The sequence below is a fragment of the Geotrypetes seraphini genome, chromosome 7 (assembly GCF_902459505.1).
Source record: "Geotrypetes seraphini chromosome 7, aGeoSer1.1, whole genome shotgun sequence".
NCBI classification, from domain to species: domain Eukaryota; kingdom Metazoa; phylum Chordata; class Amphibia; order Gymnophiona; family Dermophiidae; genus Geotrypetes; species Geotrypetes seraphini.
Window position 1 is genome coordinate 117,557,968 of NC_047090.1, and position 18,075 is coordinate 117,576,042.

The 18,075-nt window shown below is 42.1% G+C and overlaps 1 protein-coding gene across 2 annotated transcripts in view; it reads right to left on the reverse strand.

Annotated features, from left to right (window-relative positions):
* TMEM87A (transmembrane protein 87A) overlaps positions 1-18,075 on the reverse strand; it is an 82,793-nt gene that overhangs the window by 55,545 nt on the left and 9,173 nt on the right. For both annotated transcript variants that reach the window (XM_033952878.1, XM_033952879.1), the window contains exons 3-7: positions 13,960-14,054; positions 10,502-10,618; positions 9,857-10,004; positions 4,505-4,566; positions 3,452-3,635 (exon numbers count right to left, since the gene is read on the reverse strand). In XM_033952878.1, the coding sequence (XP_033808769.1) occupies positions 3,452-3,635; positions 4,505-4,566; positions 9,857-10,004; positions 10,502-10,618; positions 13,960-14,054 (606 nt within the window). The remainder of the gene's footprint in view (positions 1-3,451; positions 3,636-4,504; positions 4,567-9,856; positions 10,005-10,501; positions 10,619-13,959; positions 14,055-18,075) is intronic.

The window sequence follows — 18,075 nt, forward strand, 5'->3', positions numbered from 1 at the left end:
CCATTCCAAACCAAGTAATTATTTTCTTCATTCTAGTCCCTTTCTTTCAAGTTTTGGAAACTTTGTTTCATCACACCCATTACTCAGGCCAGTGCACTAACCATCAGGTGATGTGGCCTGATGGTTAGTGCACTAGCTGAGAACCAAGTGAACTGGGTTCAATTCCCACCACACTCTTTGTGACTCTTGCAAATCATTAAACCTTCCATTGCTCCACACAAAAAATAAGAATCTGTATGTAAGCCACTTTCATTATAACCACAGAAAGACAGTATATCAAGTCCCATTCCTATTCCCCTTTCACCTAAACAACGTTGCCCTTGGTTCTATAACTCCAGTAAGCTTCATTAATGGCTAAGTATTTCAGACATCCTGCACATCACATATGTAAAAGTTATACATTAGCCAATATTTTTCTTTCCTTTAGTCTCAACCAGACCAGTCCAGAACCTGTGGGTAATGCTTGTCAACCAGCAGATGGATATAGAGAACAAATTATTGCGAGTCTTATCCTAAAGGGGCTTCATAGAAGCTTAGTTGTGGATGCTATTTTTTTTTTTTAATTCTTTATTTATACCATTCTCAAATACAAACTGAACACTCAAGTCAAAACACAACCAGCAATCAAAGAACAATAACAGAATATACAACTTGAGATGCACCAAGAATACAGTCCTCGGCCCCTCACCCCTCTCAGAACCCCCCCAACCTCGGCCCCTCACCCCTCCTCTATAACCTTCCTCAAAGTTCCAACCCTTCCTCCCCCCTCAAGACAGCCAAGAGACTCCACACCTCCCAAACTCCCCATCCTATACCAACACAAAAATCTACCCCTCCTCCAATTGATATTGATCCTGAAGATCAGGAAACACTTTGATATTGTCCCCCTCCTGAGCTGACCAAAGCACTGTAAGCCCCGACGGTCCCACTGCCTAAAACTACCCCCATCCCTGCCCGGTTGAAAAGATGGCGCAAACAAAATCAGAAAAAGTGGACCCTCCCTGGGCTTTACCCACCAGCTTCGTAAAGTCCCCTTTCCACACCCTCAGGGTCCACCTAGTAAACGGATTAGATACCGCCCCCAGTTCCCTCTCCTCTAAATCCACTCTAAATCTAAATGCGCCAGGGTCCCCTTAATAACCCTTGTTCTACCTGTACCCATAATTTAGTTGGAAAAGCTTGCTAATCCACCACAGTCCATAACTTGGCCACACGCTAATAAATAGCCAAATTAGGAATTCCCAGGCCACTCTTCCTCTTAGACTTAAACATGGCATATCTGGCCACTCTGTGGTGTTTACCCCCTCTCCCCCAAATGAATCTCAAAATACTCCTATGCCAGCATAGGCAGAACTTGAAATAAGTTTAGAGTTATGTCTGTTTAATATCCATGACAATTAATGTTATGTTTTATTGATGATTACACTTTTGGGGTTTTTTTTGTATATTGCCTAGAAATCGCGATAGGTGGTTAATCAAAAAATTATAATAAACTTGAAACTTCAACCTTTACTAAGGTGTCCTAATACTAAGCTACAGGAAGCATTAGCACGTGCTTACCACAGGTTAAAATAGATTACCACAAGACTCGCTCACACGTCCTGCAGTACGTTTTAGATCCATGTGTGCAAACCACATTAACAAATTTTAAATTTTTCTGGGAGGGAGGCATGTCTGAGCTAATCAGCTCATCTGCATACTGCACACTGATTAGTGTGGGATTGGATTGGATTATTACACTTGATATACCATTAAGACAAATGTATTAAGCGGTTTACAATAATACTATATCACAGCCAACAATTGCACAAAATAATTAGAAAAAAACTTCTTCATATACCCCAAATCAATACATTTTCAGATCCATAATATTACTGAAATAAGATCGACTTCAATTGTTTACAAAAAGCACAGCAAGACCAATCATAGAAGCCATTATCAATGAGTTCCATAGAGCTGGCCCAACATTTAAAAAAAAGCTCTCTTTCTGGTTAATGTCAGTTTGATTTCTCTTGGACCAGGCATCCTAAATTGATCTCTTTGTGGCAATTGCAAAAAATCTCCCAGTTGAGTATTTGGATAAATTTCTTACACAAATAATCAGGAGACGAAAAATGCCATGCTTTGAAACCAAACAAAGCAACTTAAAACTCAGTACAAATAAGACTGGAATAATATGGTCTTTTCTTTGCACACCAGTCAAAAGCCTAGCAACTATATTTTGAATCAGCTATAAATGATGCAGGTTAACCTTACTCGATTTCCAAAACAGAGTATTACATTAGCCTAAACGACAAATGAAAGCATGGTTCAATTTAGTGAGATTCTCCATTGTCAAAACTGGCTTTAATTGCCACAGTAATTTTAAATGGGGAAAAAAAGCATGATTTTACAACATGACTTGAGGTTTATAACAATTCTGAATCACAATGCACTCCCAAAGTTGTGATTTCAAAATGGAGCGACAACGGTTTACCACCTATCTCTGGTATTATTCTCAGATCTGAATGTCTACGAGAGAGCCACATGGCTGTGGACTTTTCTGAATTTAAAATGAAATGATTTCTAGCAAGCCAAGTGATCCATGGGAGCCTTTACCACCTACAAAATAGGAGTCAGTAAGTGCTCATATGCTAATGGCAAAATTTATGCATGGCCATCAATTCAACAAATAGAAAAATTGGCCCATTTTCGATAGTAGTTAAAAAAAAAAAAAAAATGGCCTCAGCACATGAAAAAAAATGTGGGTAAGGTAGCGCCAAAGCCACTTTTTTATTGCAGCTTAGTATAAGGACCCCTAAGTGTGCTAAATACATCGGATTTAGCATGTGTTGCTGGCATGGGACCACAGAATGGCTACCACATGCTAAGAACAGTATGCTAAAAAAAAATCTCATGTTAACTACTGAGGAATAGGGTGAGAACAGTATGGGGAATGGATAAGGATTGTACATTGCAATTAGAACACAGCACTCGCAAGATGCTGTCACTTCTGGAGTTAACATAGGTGCACTTATTGATTAAGGCCTCCTTTTATTAAACTGTGCTAGCAGGTTTTAGCATTGGGAGCCGCGCTTAATGCCTCGCAATGCTCCCGACAGAGTGAGTGTCGGGAGCAGTGCGAGTTCCTCTGAGTTCCTAGAGTTCCTGTGAGTGTTGGGAGCAGCGCAGGGCATTCAGCGTGGCTCCCCGCGCTAAAAAACTGCTATTGCAATTTAATAAAAGGGGGTATAAAATTTAAATGTGTAGTAAAAAGTCAACATTTCTGTGCGATAACTACAGGGAGCATACAGGACATGCCCCCAGTAGCACACAGCCTTTGCACTTACACTAATTTTGGTCTTAAATGCAAAAAAACAAAACAAAAAAAAATGCCTACCCACACTTTAGTAAACATGCCCTAATCTAAAAACCATTCAAGACACATTTTAAGTCTTCTACGCTCACTCACCAGACTCTCCCTTGTACTGGATGTTCTGAAATTCTGCATAGAATACCGCTTTCTCCAGCATTCCCAAGAAGATGACAGCACCAATCCAGAAATGGATTCTGAGCAGATCCCGCCAGTAGCATGCAGACCAGGCTAGCCAGAGAACGCCAAACAGCACATACACGACACACATCACCATGAAGAACTAGAAGAGCAGAAACCAGCATCAGTGTCACAGCCCATTCCAAGTACAAACTTTACAGGGGCAACAGTTTTCCTGATGAACTGCAGCTCTCAAGGCTTCAATATTTTGACTAATGACACGCCACAAAAAAGTACATTTATGTGTGCCTATTTATTAGATGTATGGTGACAGCAGCAGGGATGAAATAATTGGAAAATTTAGGTGCCAGTCAAAACATTTGATCGGCTAAGGAAAAATGGTTTTTTTCATTTTATTTTGTGTTTTACAACATTGAAAATACTGGAAAGAATTATTTTAGGTGCCAATAACTTGCTTCCAAATTTTTCCAGTCCTTTTCAGGCAGAATTCCAAAAGAAAACAATTTTCATGTCCAAACATCAAATTGTCTACAGAAGGAATGATACATATTAAACACGGTATGTAAAGTCCCAAGATAGTGTTGCTCATTTAGGACACAACTATGTAAAATTTCATTTCACTAACAAAAGATATGAAATAGAAACGGGAAAAATACTTGCACAAATATAAACAATCTCTGCCACCAGGGCCATCTTGAGAGCTGTGAAAGCAATGTGACCTCACTAGGCGCAATGTGGGCAAGGTTGTAAAAGTTGCTCCTCCTCCATTGTCGCCCTTATTTGGCCCACAGGGCAGGGCAGTTCAGACGTGATTCCAGCTCAGAACACTGTCTTGCCACGCAAACACATACCAAGCAAAAAAAAGATGGCACTGGAAAATTAATTTCCACACTTCAAAGACAAAGGAGTTTAAACACAGCCTAAGTGCTATTAAAATTGTTTTCTTTACACAAATCCAGATCCAGATGCAAATGCAATATGAAAATCACTGAAGAATCACTGTTTACTTACGATCATTAGTGGATATTCTCCAAGAGAGAGATAATTGTATGGACCTTTCACTTCCACCACCACTGCCAAAACATAAGAGAGCAACTGGTTTGCAAAAAAATAAAAGTAGCTATCATGGAGACTGATTTCATTTATGCCTCAACAAGGAAGAGGAAGAGATTGCACAGATCTTCCCCACAGACAGAAATGTCAATAAGAGAAGCTTAAATCCAACATAACCCTTTTCTCAGTTATAACAGACAAAAATCAATAAGCAAACATGAACTTTCCAGGGACTGCTAAGAATGAGTTGGCTGTGTGTGACTTCTGCCTGCTCAATACTAATTCAGTAGGGCACTATGCAATTCAAGCTCTCAGTATTTTTCTATCTCCAGCAGATGGGAGGATAGATTTCTGTGCAGCTCCTGGGCTGGTTTGCTGAGGCTTGCTCTTGGACCAGTTAAGTAACTGGTTTCCAGTAAAGCAAAGAGTTAATTGCTGGACCGGGGGTCACGATGGCTGGTTCACGAACGGACATCTGTTCGCTCAGCTCTGCGCTGCCTGCCTGATCACCTCTATAATTACTATGGTTAGACCTCGCACATCTTTTGTTATTTGAGACCTTACTGTTATTTCTCTTTAATTTGTTATTGTGGGGTTTACTACTGTTCTTGTTGTTGAGAATGTATCGAGGTGGTCGGGGATGACAGGGGTATGAGTGTGTCGAATGGGGATTCTTTCAGTGTTATGACTGTTAGCGTGTGTGTGGGGGTGGTTTGATACTTGGGTTGTGTGTGTTGGGCTGGGGTGAGTTGAAGGTGAGGGATGATGATTGGGGTTGGGGGAGGGAGGGATGGGGGGGCAGGGACCTGGGAGCTGAGTAGGGAAGGGAGCTTATGAAGACTATTGTTCCTGCAGAGCCTAGCTGTGCTGCACCATTGCAGGGGGGGTGGGTTTCCAGCTGGGAGGCCGACCCTTGCATTTCTTCTTGGTTTCATTTTGGCTGTTTTTAATTCCTTTGGCAGGCTTGGAATGGCTGACCATCTCGGGATAGCCTCCCTGAATGTCAACAGCCTTCATTCCCCTGTCAAATGCACTAAGGTGCTTGCCCATTGTAGAAAATTGCATATTGAGATCTTGATGCTGCAAGAGACACATTTTCGCCAGGTTGAACATCTCAAACTGAAAGTGGATTGGGTGGGGGAGTTGGTGTCTTCCTCCTTTTCTGGCAGGCAGCAGGGAGTAGCCCTGCTGTTCTACAAGCACTTGTCCTGTACGATCCATAAAATGTTCCAGGATCCGGAAGGGAGATATGGAGTGTGGTAGGGAGAAATCATGGGGAAGAAATTTTCTGTGTGTTCGAGCTATGCCCCCAACCTGTACTCTCATCAGTTTTTTTCCCAATTGATTGCCAGGTTAACTGGGAGGCAGGAGTACCAGCTCATTGTTGGGGGGAGATTTCAATATTACCTCAGACCCCACAGTAGATTGCAGCCCTCCTAAGCAGAGATCGAAGGGGATGGGAGAGAAGGGAGTGAATTTCCTTATGCATGAACTTGAATTGATTGATATTTGGCGGGTACTCCACCTGGAGGACTGTAACTTTACCGACTTCTCTCATGTACACAAAGTTCATGCTAGATTGGATTTCATTTTGTTGGCACAGCCCTTACTGGCCCACATTAGAAGGATTGATATTGAGGCTGAAGTCATCTCAGATCATGGGTTGGTATGGGTAGATTTGTGGGTGGTAGAAAGTAACATTACACGGGCATGGAAAATGAACCCCACACTCTACTTAGACAAAGACTTCCATGTCTTTCTCCAGGAGGCCTGGACCCAATTTTTGTCTGACAATCCTACAGAAGGGATTCACCCTGTTGCCTATTAGGAAGCCGCCAAGGCCTTAATGAGGGGCAGAATACTAGAATACCCAGTCCGTACTCGGAAAGCTCGGGATGCTGATTTGCTCTCCCTCTTTCAACAGTTGCACTATCTCCGGCGATCCTACTTGTGGCAGCCACAACCTAGCATACATCAATGTTGCGTTCAGGTGCAGAAGCGGCTCAACGAGATCTTGGACCAGCAGGCTCAACGGGACATCCAACTTTACAAGTACTGCCTGCACAGATGGGGCAATCGAGTGGGTAAACTTCTCGCGCATCTTATTAAACCTAAATCTTCCAAGCAATTTATTTTGAGGCTGAAATCCTCTTCGGGTGCCCCCCTAACGGATTCGTCCACTATCCAAGCAGCTTTTTTAGAGTTCTACCAATCTTTATATGATGCTGGCAGTTGTAATGTGGAAGCGCGGAGTCAGTTTTTTCGGAACCTTTCACTCCCTTCGTTGACCCTCGAACAGACGTAATGGGCCAGTACAGGGCCTGGAGATCCAAAAAGCATTTAAGCGACTTAAACTTGCAAAGGCGCCCGGTCCAGACAGCCTGGGCCCAGAATTTTACAAGATCCTGGGGACACACCTGTTTGGCCCATTCTGGGACCTTTGTGGGGCCTTGTGCACACCAGATATGGACGTGGATCGTTTAACTCATGCCACGATAGTGGTTCTTCTGAAGCCCGGTCAAGATTACGAGCTGGTAGGGGTCCTATCGTCCCATTTCCCTATTGAATCAGGACATTAAACTCTTTGCTAGTATACTTGCTACTCGACTGGGGGGATGTCCTCCCTTCCCTAATATGTCCTGACCAAACTGGGTTTGTCCCTGGACGCTTGCCTCCACAAACGTGCTTCGGGCGCTGCAGGTGCTGCAAGCTGGGGGAAGGGGTATCCCAGGAGATGCCATCATTACCAGTTTAGAAGCTGAGAAAGCATTTGATAAGATACTCTAGGATCACCTCTTCTGGCTTCTACTGCAGGTCGGCATCATGGGTACCTTTTTAGCAGGCGGGGCGTTCTCTGTATTTAACCCCATGGCACAATTTTGATAAATGGTGACCTAATCTCTTCCTTTTCCTTGTACAGGGGTACCAAGCAAGGGTGTCCACTATCTCCCATGTTATTGGTACTGGCTTTGGAACCCTTGGCTTGTAAAATTCATCAATGTGATGACCTGCAGGGGATAACGGTGGGCTGTCAGAACTATAAAATTAATCTTTTTGCAGATGACATGCTAATTTTTCTCAATTCTGCAGTCCGTGATGTCCCCATTCTTGTTTCCTTGATTCAGGACTTTGGATCCTTTTCGGGTCTGTGAATTAACTTCGAGAAATCAGAGGCCATGCTTGTTTCTGCCTCTAGTAGGGGAGGGGCCCTGCTTTCTTGTCTGTTCAAATGGCTGCTGGGTTCCCTTAAATATTTGGGTGTTCACCTACACAAAGATCCTTTAGTTCTCTACTGCAAGAATGTACTTGATAAATTGGCTCATATAAAACTGTTATGTCAGAGGTGGAGGGACCTGCCGGTCTCTTTTCTGGGGCATGTTGCCTTAGTGAAGATGGTCTTACTGCCCAAGGTGCTCTACCCCTTATAGATGTTGCCCCTCCGGGAGTGGCGCAAGGATGTCGACGTGTACTGTGACATCATCTCCTCATTTCTTTAGCGTGGGCGTCTGGCATGAATTGGTTATCATAAGTTGATAAAGGATAGGCCTCGGGGGGGGGAGGGGAGTGTGGTTGCCGGATCTGCGTTTATATAATGTAGCGGCCTTAATGCACTGGCTGCATGAACTTTATATGGTGTATTACAAGATTGCCCCCTCTCACATGTGGCATCTGGAGGCTCACCCGCATTCGGTGTTTACTGTCTTGCATATGCGAGACCGCCGGATCCAACTCACACCTCTGCTTCGTGCCTTGCAGAAGGCGTGACATAAGAATTGTCGCTTTAGGGTCAGCAGTCCGCTCACGCGGCAGCCCCTAGGTCAAAGACCAGTGCTCCAAATGAGTCCAGCCACACCTGCTTATGTTCCGGTTCAGCAGGAACTTGTCTAACTTTGTCTTTAATCCCTGGAGGGTGTTTTCCCATACAAAAGACTCCAGAAGAGCGTTCCAGTTTTCTACCACTCTCTGGGTGAAGAAGAACTTCCTTACGTTTGTACGGAATCTATCCCCTCTATCCCCCTTTGTGGAATTTGTGGGCAATCTGGCTTTCCCAGCTGGCCTTTCCGGTTCACCGTTTGAGCTGTGGATGCAGCTTGGGTGTTGATTTATCGGTCAGCTGACCCAGGTGGGAAGTGGCACTCTTCTTTGTTTCTCTGCCTGTCGGCAGACTTGGAACATGCCTTCTACTCACTTTTTGCTTACATGCAGGCCATGCATTACATCCTGTCCCTGGGCTGGGGACCTGATACTTGCCCCATATTTACAGAGCTAGATCAGCTTTTTATGGGAACTCCAGCTTCTCATAACAGATTGGTGGTGTGGGTCAAGAGAGGTGCATCGTTACCTTTTTCTCCACTTTGGTGACTTTTTGAGGGGGTGCCCTGGGAGAGGAAGTCTCGAATGGTGATCTTGCCCTTAGCTTCCCAAGGTCCTAATGTAGGTCTTCAGGACCTTCAATACAAACTTCTTCATGCTACTTATAACAGCAGATGCCGGGGTAAGCAGATGGGACTGTAAAATGACGACAGTTGCATTAAGTGAAAAACTGGTAGGGGGAACTCTCCTACATCTTTTTCTGGAATGCCCTACCTTGGCGTCCTTCTGGAATGGGGGTCTTTCGGGTGCTGGGGACAGTGGTGGGAACTTCCTGTGAAAGGTCCTATCAGATTCTTATGTTGGGTCTCCCTTCTGAATTGGAACAGCAGGATTACAATGACAATAATGCTGAGTTCCACTTCCTCACAGTGGGCACCCTTCTGGCTAAAAAAACATTTTACAAGTATGGATGAACGAGGGGCCCCCAGTTTTGCAACTCTGGACTATCACCTTGCTTGAAATGATGAACTGGGAGTGCCTCCGTTGTTCACAGGGGGGGGGGGCAGTCACTTAATGCTTATGTTTCTCTCTGGAAGCGGTTTAGGACTCTGAATACCTCTCACTCTACAGCTCCTGGGGGGAGGAGGGGGGGAGGGGTACATGTGAAAACCTGTCATACATGCAACAAGTCCTCATGCTAGTAATGCTTTTGTTTTCACTGGTGTTCCGACCTCTGTTATTCATGTATTGGTTGCTGTGTACTTGCACTTGTTGTTTTTTGTACCTTGTTTCGAGTTGACTTAAATAAAGTAAAAAAAAAAATAAAAAAAATTTGCTGGACCACTTTTAAGTGTTAAGGAGTTATCCAGAAGACTCTGGTTCTCCCCCACCCCATCTCCTTCCTTCCCAGAAGCTGCACAGAAATCCAATCTATTTAAGCCCCAGGGACATAAGTGCAACTTTGTAGAGCTATATGAAGTGAGAAATAAGGCTTACTAGTAATGCCAACATTTTCCGGCATAGTGGTGCTATCAGAGCTCTTGACTTTGCCCATAGACTCTTTGGGAGCACTAGATGAAGTCTCAATTTGCAATATGAAGTTGTATGGCCCATCCCGCAAAGTTTTGGTCACAGCATTCACTGCCTGAAAAGCAAAGCAAAAGATATAAACATTAGAATTTTTGTCATTTGATGTTTCTTTGTTGTTATATGTGTTTTGTATTTCCCTCTTTATGCTTATTATTTATGTAAAGCCACTTTGAAATTTGAAAAGGCGGGATAACAATTTTAATAAACTTGGAAACTTAGATTATTCCAGGGTCAGAAGTCCATTTGATTGGATATAGGTCAAGAAACCTGTACTGTCCTGCTAAGACATATTGCACAGAACATACCTTTTCAAAGCCCATGAAAATTACAATTACATGCTGGAGACAATAAAAATGGCTTCAAACTGTTCTGTAAATACAAAACATGGGACTCCTTATAGAAACATGATGGCAGATAAAGGCCCCTAAATTGTACAAATACTAATTTATGTTTCTCAGACCCGCTACCAACCCCCTACCCCACGTTAACACTCATTAGTTCAATCTTTGTTATTAAAAAAACAAACCCAAAAACCCAAAAATACACCCGCACCTGTGGTTTCAGCAGCTCAGTGCAACTAGGAAAGAAAAGTGAGGCCAAGGTATAAGATTCAGGTCCTGCTGGATGCTTCTCTACACTGGATGTGAAGTAGTGCCCCGCTTGCTCATCCTGTGAAAGAGGAAAAACCACCAGCTTTAAGATGGCAGTGTGCCAAACAATACTGTTTCTGAAGAAGGAATAGTGAGAAAACTGCACCTAAAGATTTTTTAGTACTGACCAAAGCACTAGCTGGGTTACATGTTTCAGAAGTACAGTGGTGTGCAAAAGTCCTGCATTACATGGTGAAATTTGAGTATTTAGTCATTTGAGACTCAGCATAATTTAAGCTATTAACTGAACATAATTTTGTCTGAAAAGTATAAGTCCATGTAATTTCATGAAATTTCTGGTAATTCCTTGATAACTGACTATTCAGTTACATCAGATTGATCAGAATGATTTTGATAACAGGCATAAGAGTTTGTGTGAAAACTGAATCGAAATTCACCAATCAGCAGTGTAGCATTTGCAGCAAATCAGAAGTGATATTTTTGCAGCCAATCAGCATTAAGCTTCACTATATGTCGGGAAGTATAAATTTCTGGGATTCCTGCAACTGGTATCATTCAAACTGATTGACCAGCGACATCAATAGCAATGAAGTCCAAATTTCAGTTCTTGTCGGAGGAAAAACGGGTTCAAACAGTGGTTTCTTGGTAGAGTATTCCAGCAGGCAGATTGCACAGAGGGTGTGATGCAATGAAAGTACAGTTATCAGGGTGCTTCAGAAGAAGGAGACAGGAGGAACACAGGATAGACAGCATTCAGGTTGACCAAGACAGACAAGATTGAGTGTTGAGACACACATCTCTTGGCAATAGGAAGCGGACGTCACCTCTGTTGCTGAAAGTGGCAGAACAAGTGCTCAGCCATGGTAAGAACAAGCACAGTGAGGTGCAGGTGCCTGGAATTTAGTTTTGAGAAGATGTAAAGCTAAGAAAAAACCACCAACTGTGCAGCAAAGAAAGCTAAGAATGGAATGGGCTGTGAAATACGGCAAGTGGACAAAGAAAATGTAGAACATGTTATTTAATGATGAGAGAACTTTCTGCATCTTGGGTGATCAGTGCAGAATGTATGTATGCAGATATCCAGGAGAAGAATTCAAGCCTGAATGCCTTAACCTGTCGGTTAAGCATCCTACAAAGGTCATGGTATGGGGGGATGTATGGCAGTAAGTGGTGTTAGTTGGCTTCAAGTTGTAGAGGGCATGGTGAATGCAGTAAAGTACGTTGAAATCCTACAGAAATGCATATTGCCTTCATCCGAGAACTTGTTTCCTGGTGATTACTTCTTTCAAGATAATGCACCATGTCATCGAGCAAAAACTGTACTCAAATGGATGAGAAAGAAGGGAGTGAAGACAATCGATTGGCCTGCTCAGTCACCAGATCTCAATCCAATTCAGAACCTGTGGCACAAGCTCTCACTGGAAATATCAAAAAAAGTCAAAAACAAAGGAAGAGCTGATTGTGTCCTTGATTGAAGCTTGGAATAGGATTATCGCCCACGAGCATCTGGTGAAGCTGGTCCACTCTATGCCCGAAAGGTCGGCTTGTCTGCAAGAGCAAAGGCTGGCCAATCAAATATTGAAAGCAGTAGACAGGACAAAACAGTCCTCTTCAGAGCTAATTATAGAAATAAAAGTAAAACTAATAGTAATAACCAGAATCTATTACTACAATTTAATATCATAGCCAATGTTCAACATCATTTCTCTGGACTGAAAATTTATTTAAAGGCACACCTTTATCAAATATACATGTACATTAACTGAACATATGATAGTGGAATGGATAAATTAAATAAGATAATACATAACAAATGGTTACATAGCTTAAAATGCATTAACCAAGTCAAGTGATGCAGGACTTTTGCACACCAATTGACTTGGTTAATGTGTTTTAAGCTATGTAACCATTTGTTATGTATTATGTATTTAAAAACCACTGAACACAAACAGGCCAGGCTGATGATCGTTTCGTGGCCTTGGTGCCAAATCCAGGCTATCCTATAACACAAAACACAAACCCAAAAGGGAAATGAAAATGCTCACCTGCTGAAAGTTGAAAAGAGCATAAGTTCATTCAACTACTTACAGTACGCAGATCCTAACTGCTGCTTGCAACCACAACTTCCAAAGCACTGTTGTCGGGAGAAAAATCACATGACTGGTCAGCTGAACGCGAACCAGCCAATCCAGGCAGACCATTTTAGTTTTATCTTGTCTGCAGCATTTCTCTAGTATGCTCTCTTTTGTGTATCAGCCGTTTTTAACTCATGTGATTTCAATCATTCTGTTTTGAGAATGAGCCAACATGGTCTGCCCGGATTGGCTGGTTTGCGTTCAGCTGACCTGTCACGTGATTTTTCTCCTGACAACAGTGCTTTGGAAATTGTGGTTGAAAGCAGCAGTTAGGATCTGCGTACCTGTTCCCTCGGGTTTTTGCAGCCCAAATGCATGACTTTGCATTTCTTAGCATTAAATTTTAGCTGCCAAATTTCAGACCATTCTTCAAGCTTCACCAGGTCTTTCATATTATTCATATCATCTGGCATTGTCTACTCTACTGCAGATTTTGGTATCATCCGCAAAGAGGCAAATCTTACCAGACAACCCTTCAGCAATATCACTTAAAATCTCTAGGCCACAAAACAGATCCCTCCTGGGCCTTTTTGGATCTCGAATCCACAGTATTAACAAGTGCAGGGTAATCCCAAGAACAAGACTGTAGTTATAGAAAATGATATGCTTGGGGGAGGGGGTAATTTATTAATAGTTAAACACATGCTTTTAGTAAATGAATGAAGACAAGATAATTGACCCAATGATCTCCACCGACAAATCCAAGAAGAAACAAAAACAAAGTGGAGAAATGATATTCCCGAGATGGACTTTATTAATATTAAAATATTATTAAAACTTAGCAAACCACATAAAAACCTCTAGGACGCAGTTCGCTGAAAAGCTTTGGACCCTGGACCCAACACGGTCCGTGTTTCGACAGACTGTCTTCTTCAGGAGTCCCTATGAAGTCCTATAGTAAAGATAAGTGGATAAAAAATGCCAGTCGGAAATAAACTGTTGGGTCCAGGGTCCAAAGCTTTTCAGCGGACTGCGTCCTAGAGGTTTTTATGTGGCTTGCCAAGTTTTAATATTATTTTAATATTAATAAAGTCCATCTCAGGAATATCATTTCTTCACTTTGTTTTTAGTAAATGAACCCCTTAGCTATGCAACTAATGATACTTGTTCACAGCTACCAACGCAGAGCACTGCATTCCAGACCTCAGTACCAATCTGGGAATTTCAGAAAGCAGACAGGAATGCAAGGGTGGAGATTTTTTTCCTTATGCTTGTGAGAACGTACAGAGATGTAGCAGAAAGCAGCACCATGAAAGATGCTTACCCCAGCATTAGAAACGTCATTGTAGCACTCCAAATATCGAAGAGACCAGGTGAGATTGTAACTCAGGGAGGTATCACAGTTCTTCTCATCTTCAACTACAAAACAAATATGGCTTTAGAAGAAAGCTGGGCTGGTTGATCTCTAGCCTTCTTTCAGCCCGACTAGCTATGCAACAAAAGTGCTTAAACATTATTGTAGAAAATGTATAATAGATCTCCAATAGCTGACAGGAATGACATAATCCAAACTAACCGCCTCTTTTACTACAGTGCACTAACCAATTAGCACATGCTAAACGCTAACATGTCCATAGACTAACATGCACGCGTTCGCTAATTCGATTAGTGCGCACTAATCAGTTACTGTACCTTAGTAAAAGAGGGCCTAAGTGAAAACCTCTTGGCAATACTAAATGTTACTTGGTGCTTTAAAGTTACCTTTTAATCTGGCGCACTGTCCTGCACGCATTTGTCTTAGCGTCTTTGTCTGCGCGCGATTGTCCAGCGCTGCTTTCGTCCAGTCACCTAAATTTCTTATTTCACATATAATTTAATTAACCCATTTGTTTCAGAATATGTTTTACTTTTAGAATATATTTTCATATCAAGTTCATTGATTATTACAAAACATAATATATTTTATGATATTTATATTAGTGAAAGTGGCACCTAGAGAATGACACAGGGACAGAGTAGATCCCCACCCCCATAAACTCCTATATAGATATACTGTATAAATAAAGGAGCTGAAGTGGAGATACCATAAATACAGAAGTCGAGTCAGAAAGTTGTGTGCATCAACTCCAAAGCCCTGGTTGTAGTGCTGGTAAATTTTCCAATTTCAAAAAGACAAGCGATACTGTAAAAATTGCATGCAAATGAGATCCATGGAAGTACACAGAAATTCCATCAAATCATACGCAGAATAGTCCACAGAAAGAGGAATAAATGTGAACATATGTCCATAAATGCTACGTTGTAGGCACACACATGAGCATCAATCACAGGCATGCCTTATTGTAGCGCATCATGGGCACACGTCATAAGCATCCATCGATGGAATCGGAAGAGGGGAAGAGTGGAGAACTACCAGCAAACCATGCAAATGCTTTTTTTCTACTCTGCTTTTGTGGGACAGATACACTGCCCCTGTATTATTTTTTTTAGTGTCACGTAGTGGTTAGAGCTACAGCCTCAGCACCCTGAGGTTGTGGGTTCAAACCCCACGTTGCCAGGGCAGGATTAACCAATAGGCCAAGTAGGCACTTGCCTAGGGCCCGAAATGGTTAGGGGGACCCGATGGAGGGCATCAACATTGTTTTTTCCAAATGGCGATGGGCCCCTCCAGCATTGATCGGCAATGTGGGCCCCCCCCCCGGGACCCCTCCATCGACGGAAAGTATGACAAGCAAGCAACACAGGTAAGAAAGGCAACAGGAACTGTAACTGTGCAAGCGGTGATGCTTGCCCAAAGCTTCCCTCTGATGCAGCTTCCTGTTTCCGCCTGGGTAGGGCCTTGCTGTTTACCACCCAAGCTAAGTACTAAAATATGCATAAATGATACACCTGAGAATTGGTGATAACATTACTAATCTCATTTTTGAGTGAAAATCTATTATAGTATGACCCAGTGAAGATTGAATGTGTAAAGCCAGTTGTTATGAAAGCTAGTTGAACAACTGGTGGCATTTCTGAGGGCCAATTAAGTGATTCTAATAGAAGGTTTTACGGAGAGCTGAAAAACACCTTCTATTTTAATAGAAGTTTGTTGAACGCCACATATCAAATTAAAAAAATATTGGCATGTCTTGCATCATGATGAGGTTTTTCAGACACTGTCTCGTTTTGCATTTTTCCGCAGCAAAAATTTGTAGAAATTACCAGATCTTGTTTGTTTTGAGTCAGCATGAGAGAGACCACACAGTGAAGGGTCACAGCAGGTGTGGGCATTGTTCAATATGTTGTCATGCTATGGAAATCCAATCCATTATACATCGAAGATTGCAACGTGAGCATTTTTTGACAGCCCAGACAGGCTGAACTATGATTGGGGTAGTGTACCTTATAAGGTGTCCCTGTGAGTTATGTTGGCTTAGCACCAGGGCCATTAGGACCTGAATAGTTGGACATCTCAGCAACACTCAGCAAGCAGACATTACAGCTCCATTAACTCAGCATTGGCAAGAGAAACAGCATAGTACAGCAGATTGGCAATTTGTTGTGTTGGAGGCTCCAGTTTTGCATCAGGGAGGAAATTTGCTGTGGAATAGGGAACAGTAATGGATCTATCAGTGGCAGACAGCGATCCCTTTGGGTCTTAAGCATGAGGTTGAATGGTGTGCTGTCTTGAACTATTACATTTTTTTAAATTTCCTTTTCTTGGTGGGGATCTAGTAATGTAATTTCCGGTTTCGTCAGCTATTCAAATAGAAGCGGGGCGTCTGATGGCAGTTTGTTGAAAAAGATACTCAATAGTTTAAGTGTGAGATACCACCTGAAGCCTCCAAGAAAATTGATTTTTGAAGGGAAGATTGTACTTTTGATCTGGATATTGTTTCACAGGTTTTTCTTTTTTTCACAGACCAGAAACTTAATGCAGTAAACGTATGGGTTCTTTGAAGCAGCCAGTGGCAAAATACATCAGAATCCAGAAACGATGTAGAATAAGAAAGTACATGAAGTTTATATACTGTACTTATTTTGAAGCATTTGATTTGGACACTTTTTGACACATGCAATGATTGAGAGAAGTTGCACAGACTTTGTTCATGTTTTAACCGATGTTTGGTCTGGTTATTATAACCTCTGAGTACAGTTCAAAGAGCATTTTGTATCAATTGGGAGCTATTATCAAGCCCATTTCTTCTTTGGCTGGAGGAATGTACAGCCTTAGCATACACAAATTCTTATAAATGAGTTTATGTACATGAAGAAGTTTTCTTTGTACATTCCCTCGTATATGGCCTTATGGGGATTAATTGAATGGGAAAGAACAGTATGTAGGGTACAGAAAGGCACCTTTACAAGTAGGAAAAGATAATCACATCCCTCTAAAACTTCTGTAGAAATAAAACTGATAATCAAAATTTTTTATATACCTACCATAAGCAGAAATTAGGTCTTACCAATTAATTTTCTTTCCTTTAGTCACATCAAACCAGTCCATAAACCTGTGGGTTGCATCCATTGATCAGCATATGGAGAATACAACTGCAAGCTCTGCCCCATAAAAGAGCCCTCTGCGGGTGCAGCAGTTCAATATTTTGTTAGCAAAGCAGTCTAATTTCCCAAAATATGAACACACTTCCTTCCTTCTCAATGCCTCAAAAATAGAGACATGTAAATCGGGTTTCTAGTTCCTCCTTGATAAGTCATGATCAGGATTAAATGACTCCAAACAGAAGACTGATACTAACACCTTAAGAAGTAATCAAGAGCAGGAAGTGGACTGGTCTCGTGCAACTAAAAAGGAAAGAAAATTAGCAGGCAAGATCCATATTTCTCCTTCCCTAGCATCCACATATCCAGTCCAAAATCTTGTGGGGACATAAATCAGTGATCGAGTTGGAAGAGCAGACACTCCAAAGGAGGCTTCTGCTCTTGCTGCCACATCTAATTGTTAATGCTCTGTAAAGTATGCAAAGTAGACCATGTTGCTGCACAGCAGATGTCCATTGCAGAAACTACTCAACTCTGCCCAAGAAGTAGCTACAATTCTCATGGAATGGGCCTTCAAAACAGAAGGGGCTTGTTTCCCATTAGAATATATGCTAAAGCAAATGTTTCTTTGATCCACTGTACAATAATCGCCTTAGAAGTCAACACTTCTTTCCTGGAGCCTCCAAAAAGGACAAAAACAGCCCATCAGAAGAATGGAATTCTTGGTAATTTCCAAATATGAGGACAGAGTGCACATCCAGAAGTTCATTCATGTATGAGGAAACTACCTTAAGCAAGAAGGGACCATGCAGATAGAAACTCCTGCTTCTATAACATACAGAAAAGGATCCCTGAAAACGAGTGCTTGAATTTCATATGCTCTTCTGGTAGAACCAACAGCCACCAAAATAAAGCTATATTAGGGAAAAATCCATAACCACAGTTCAGTGGTGTAGTC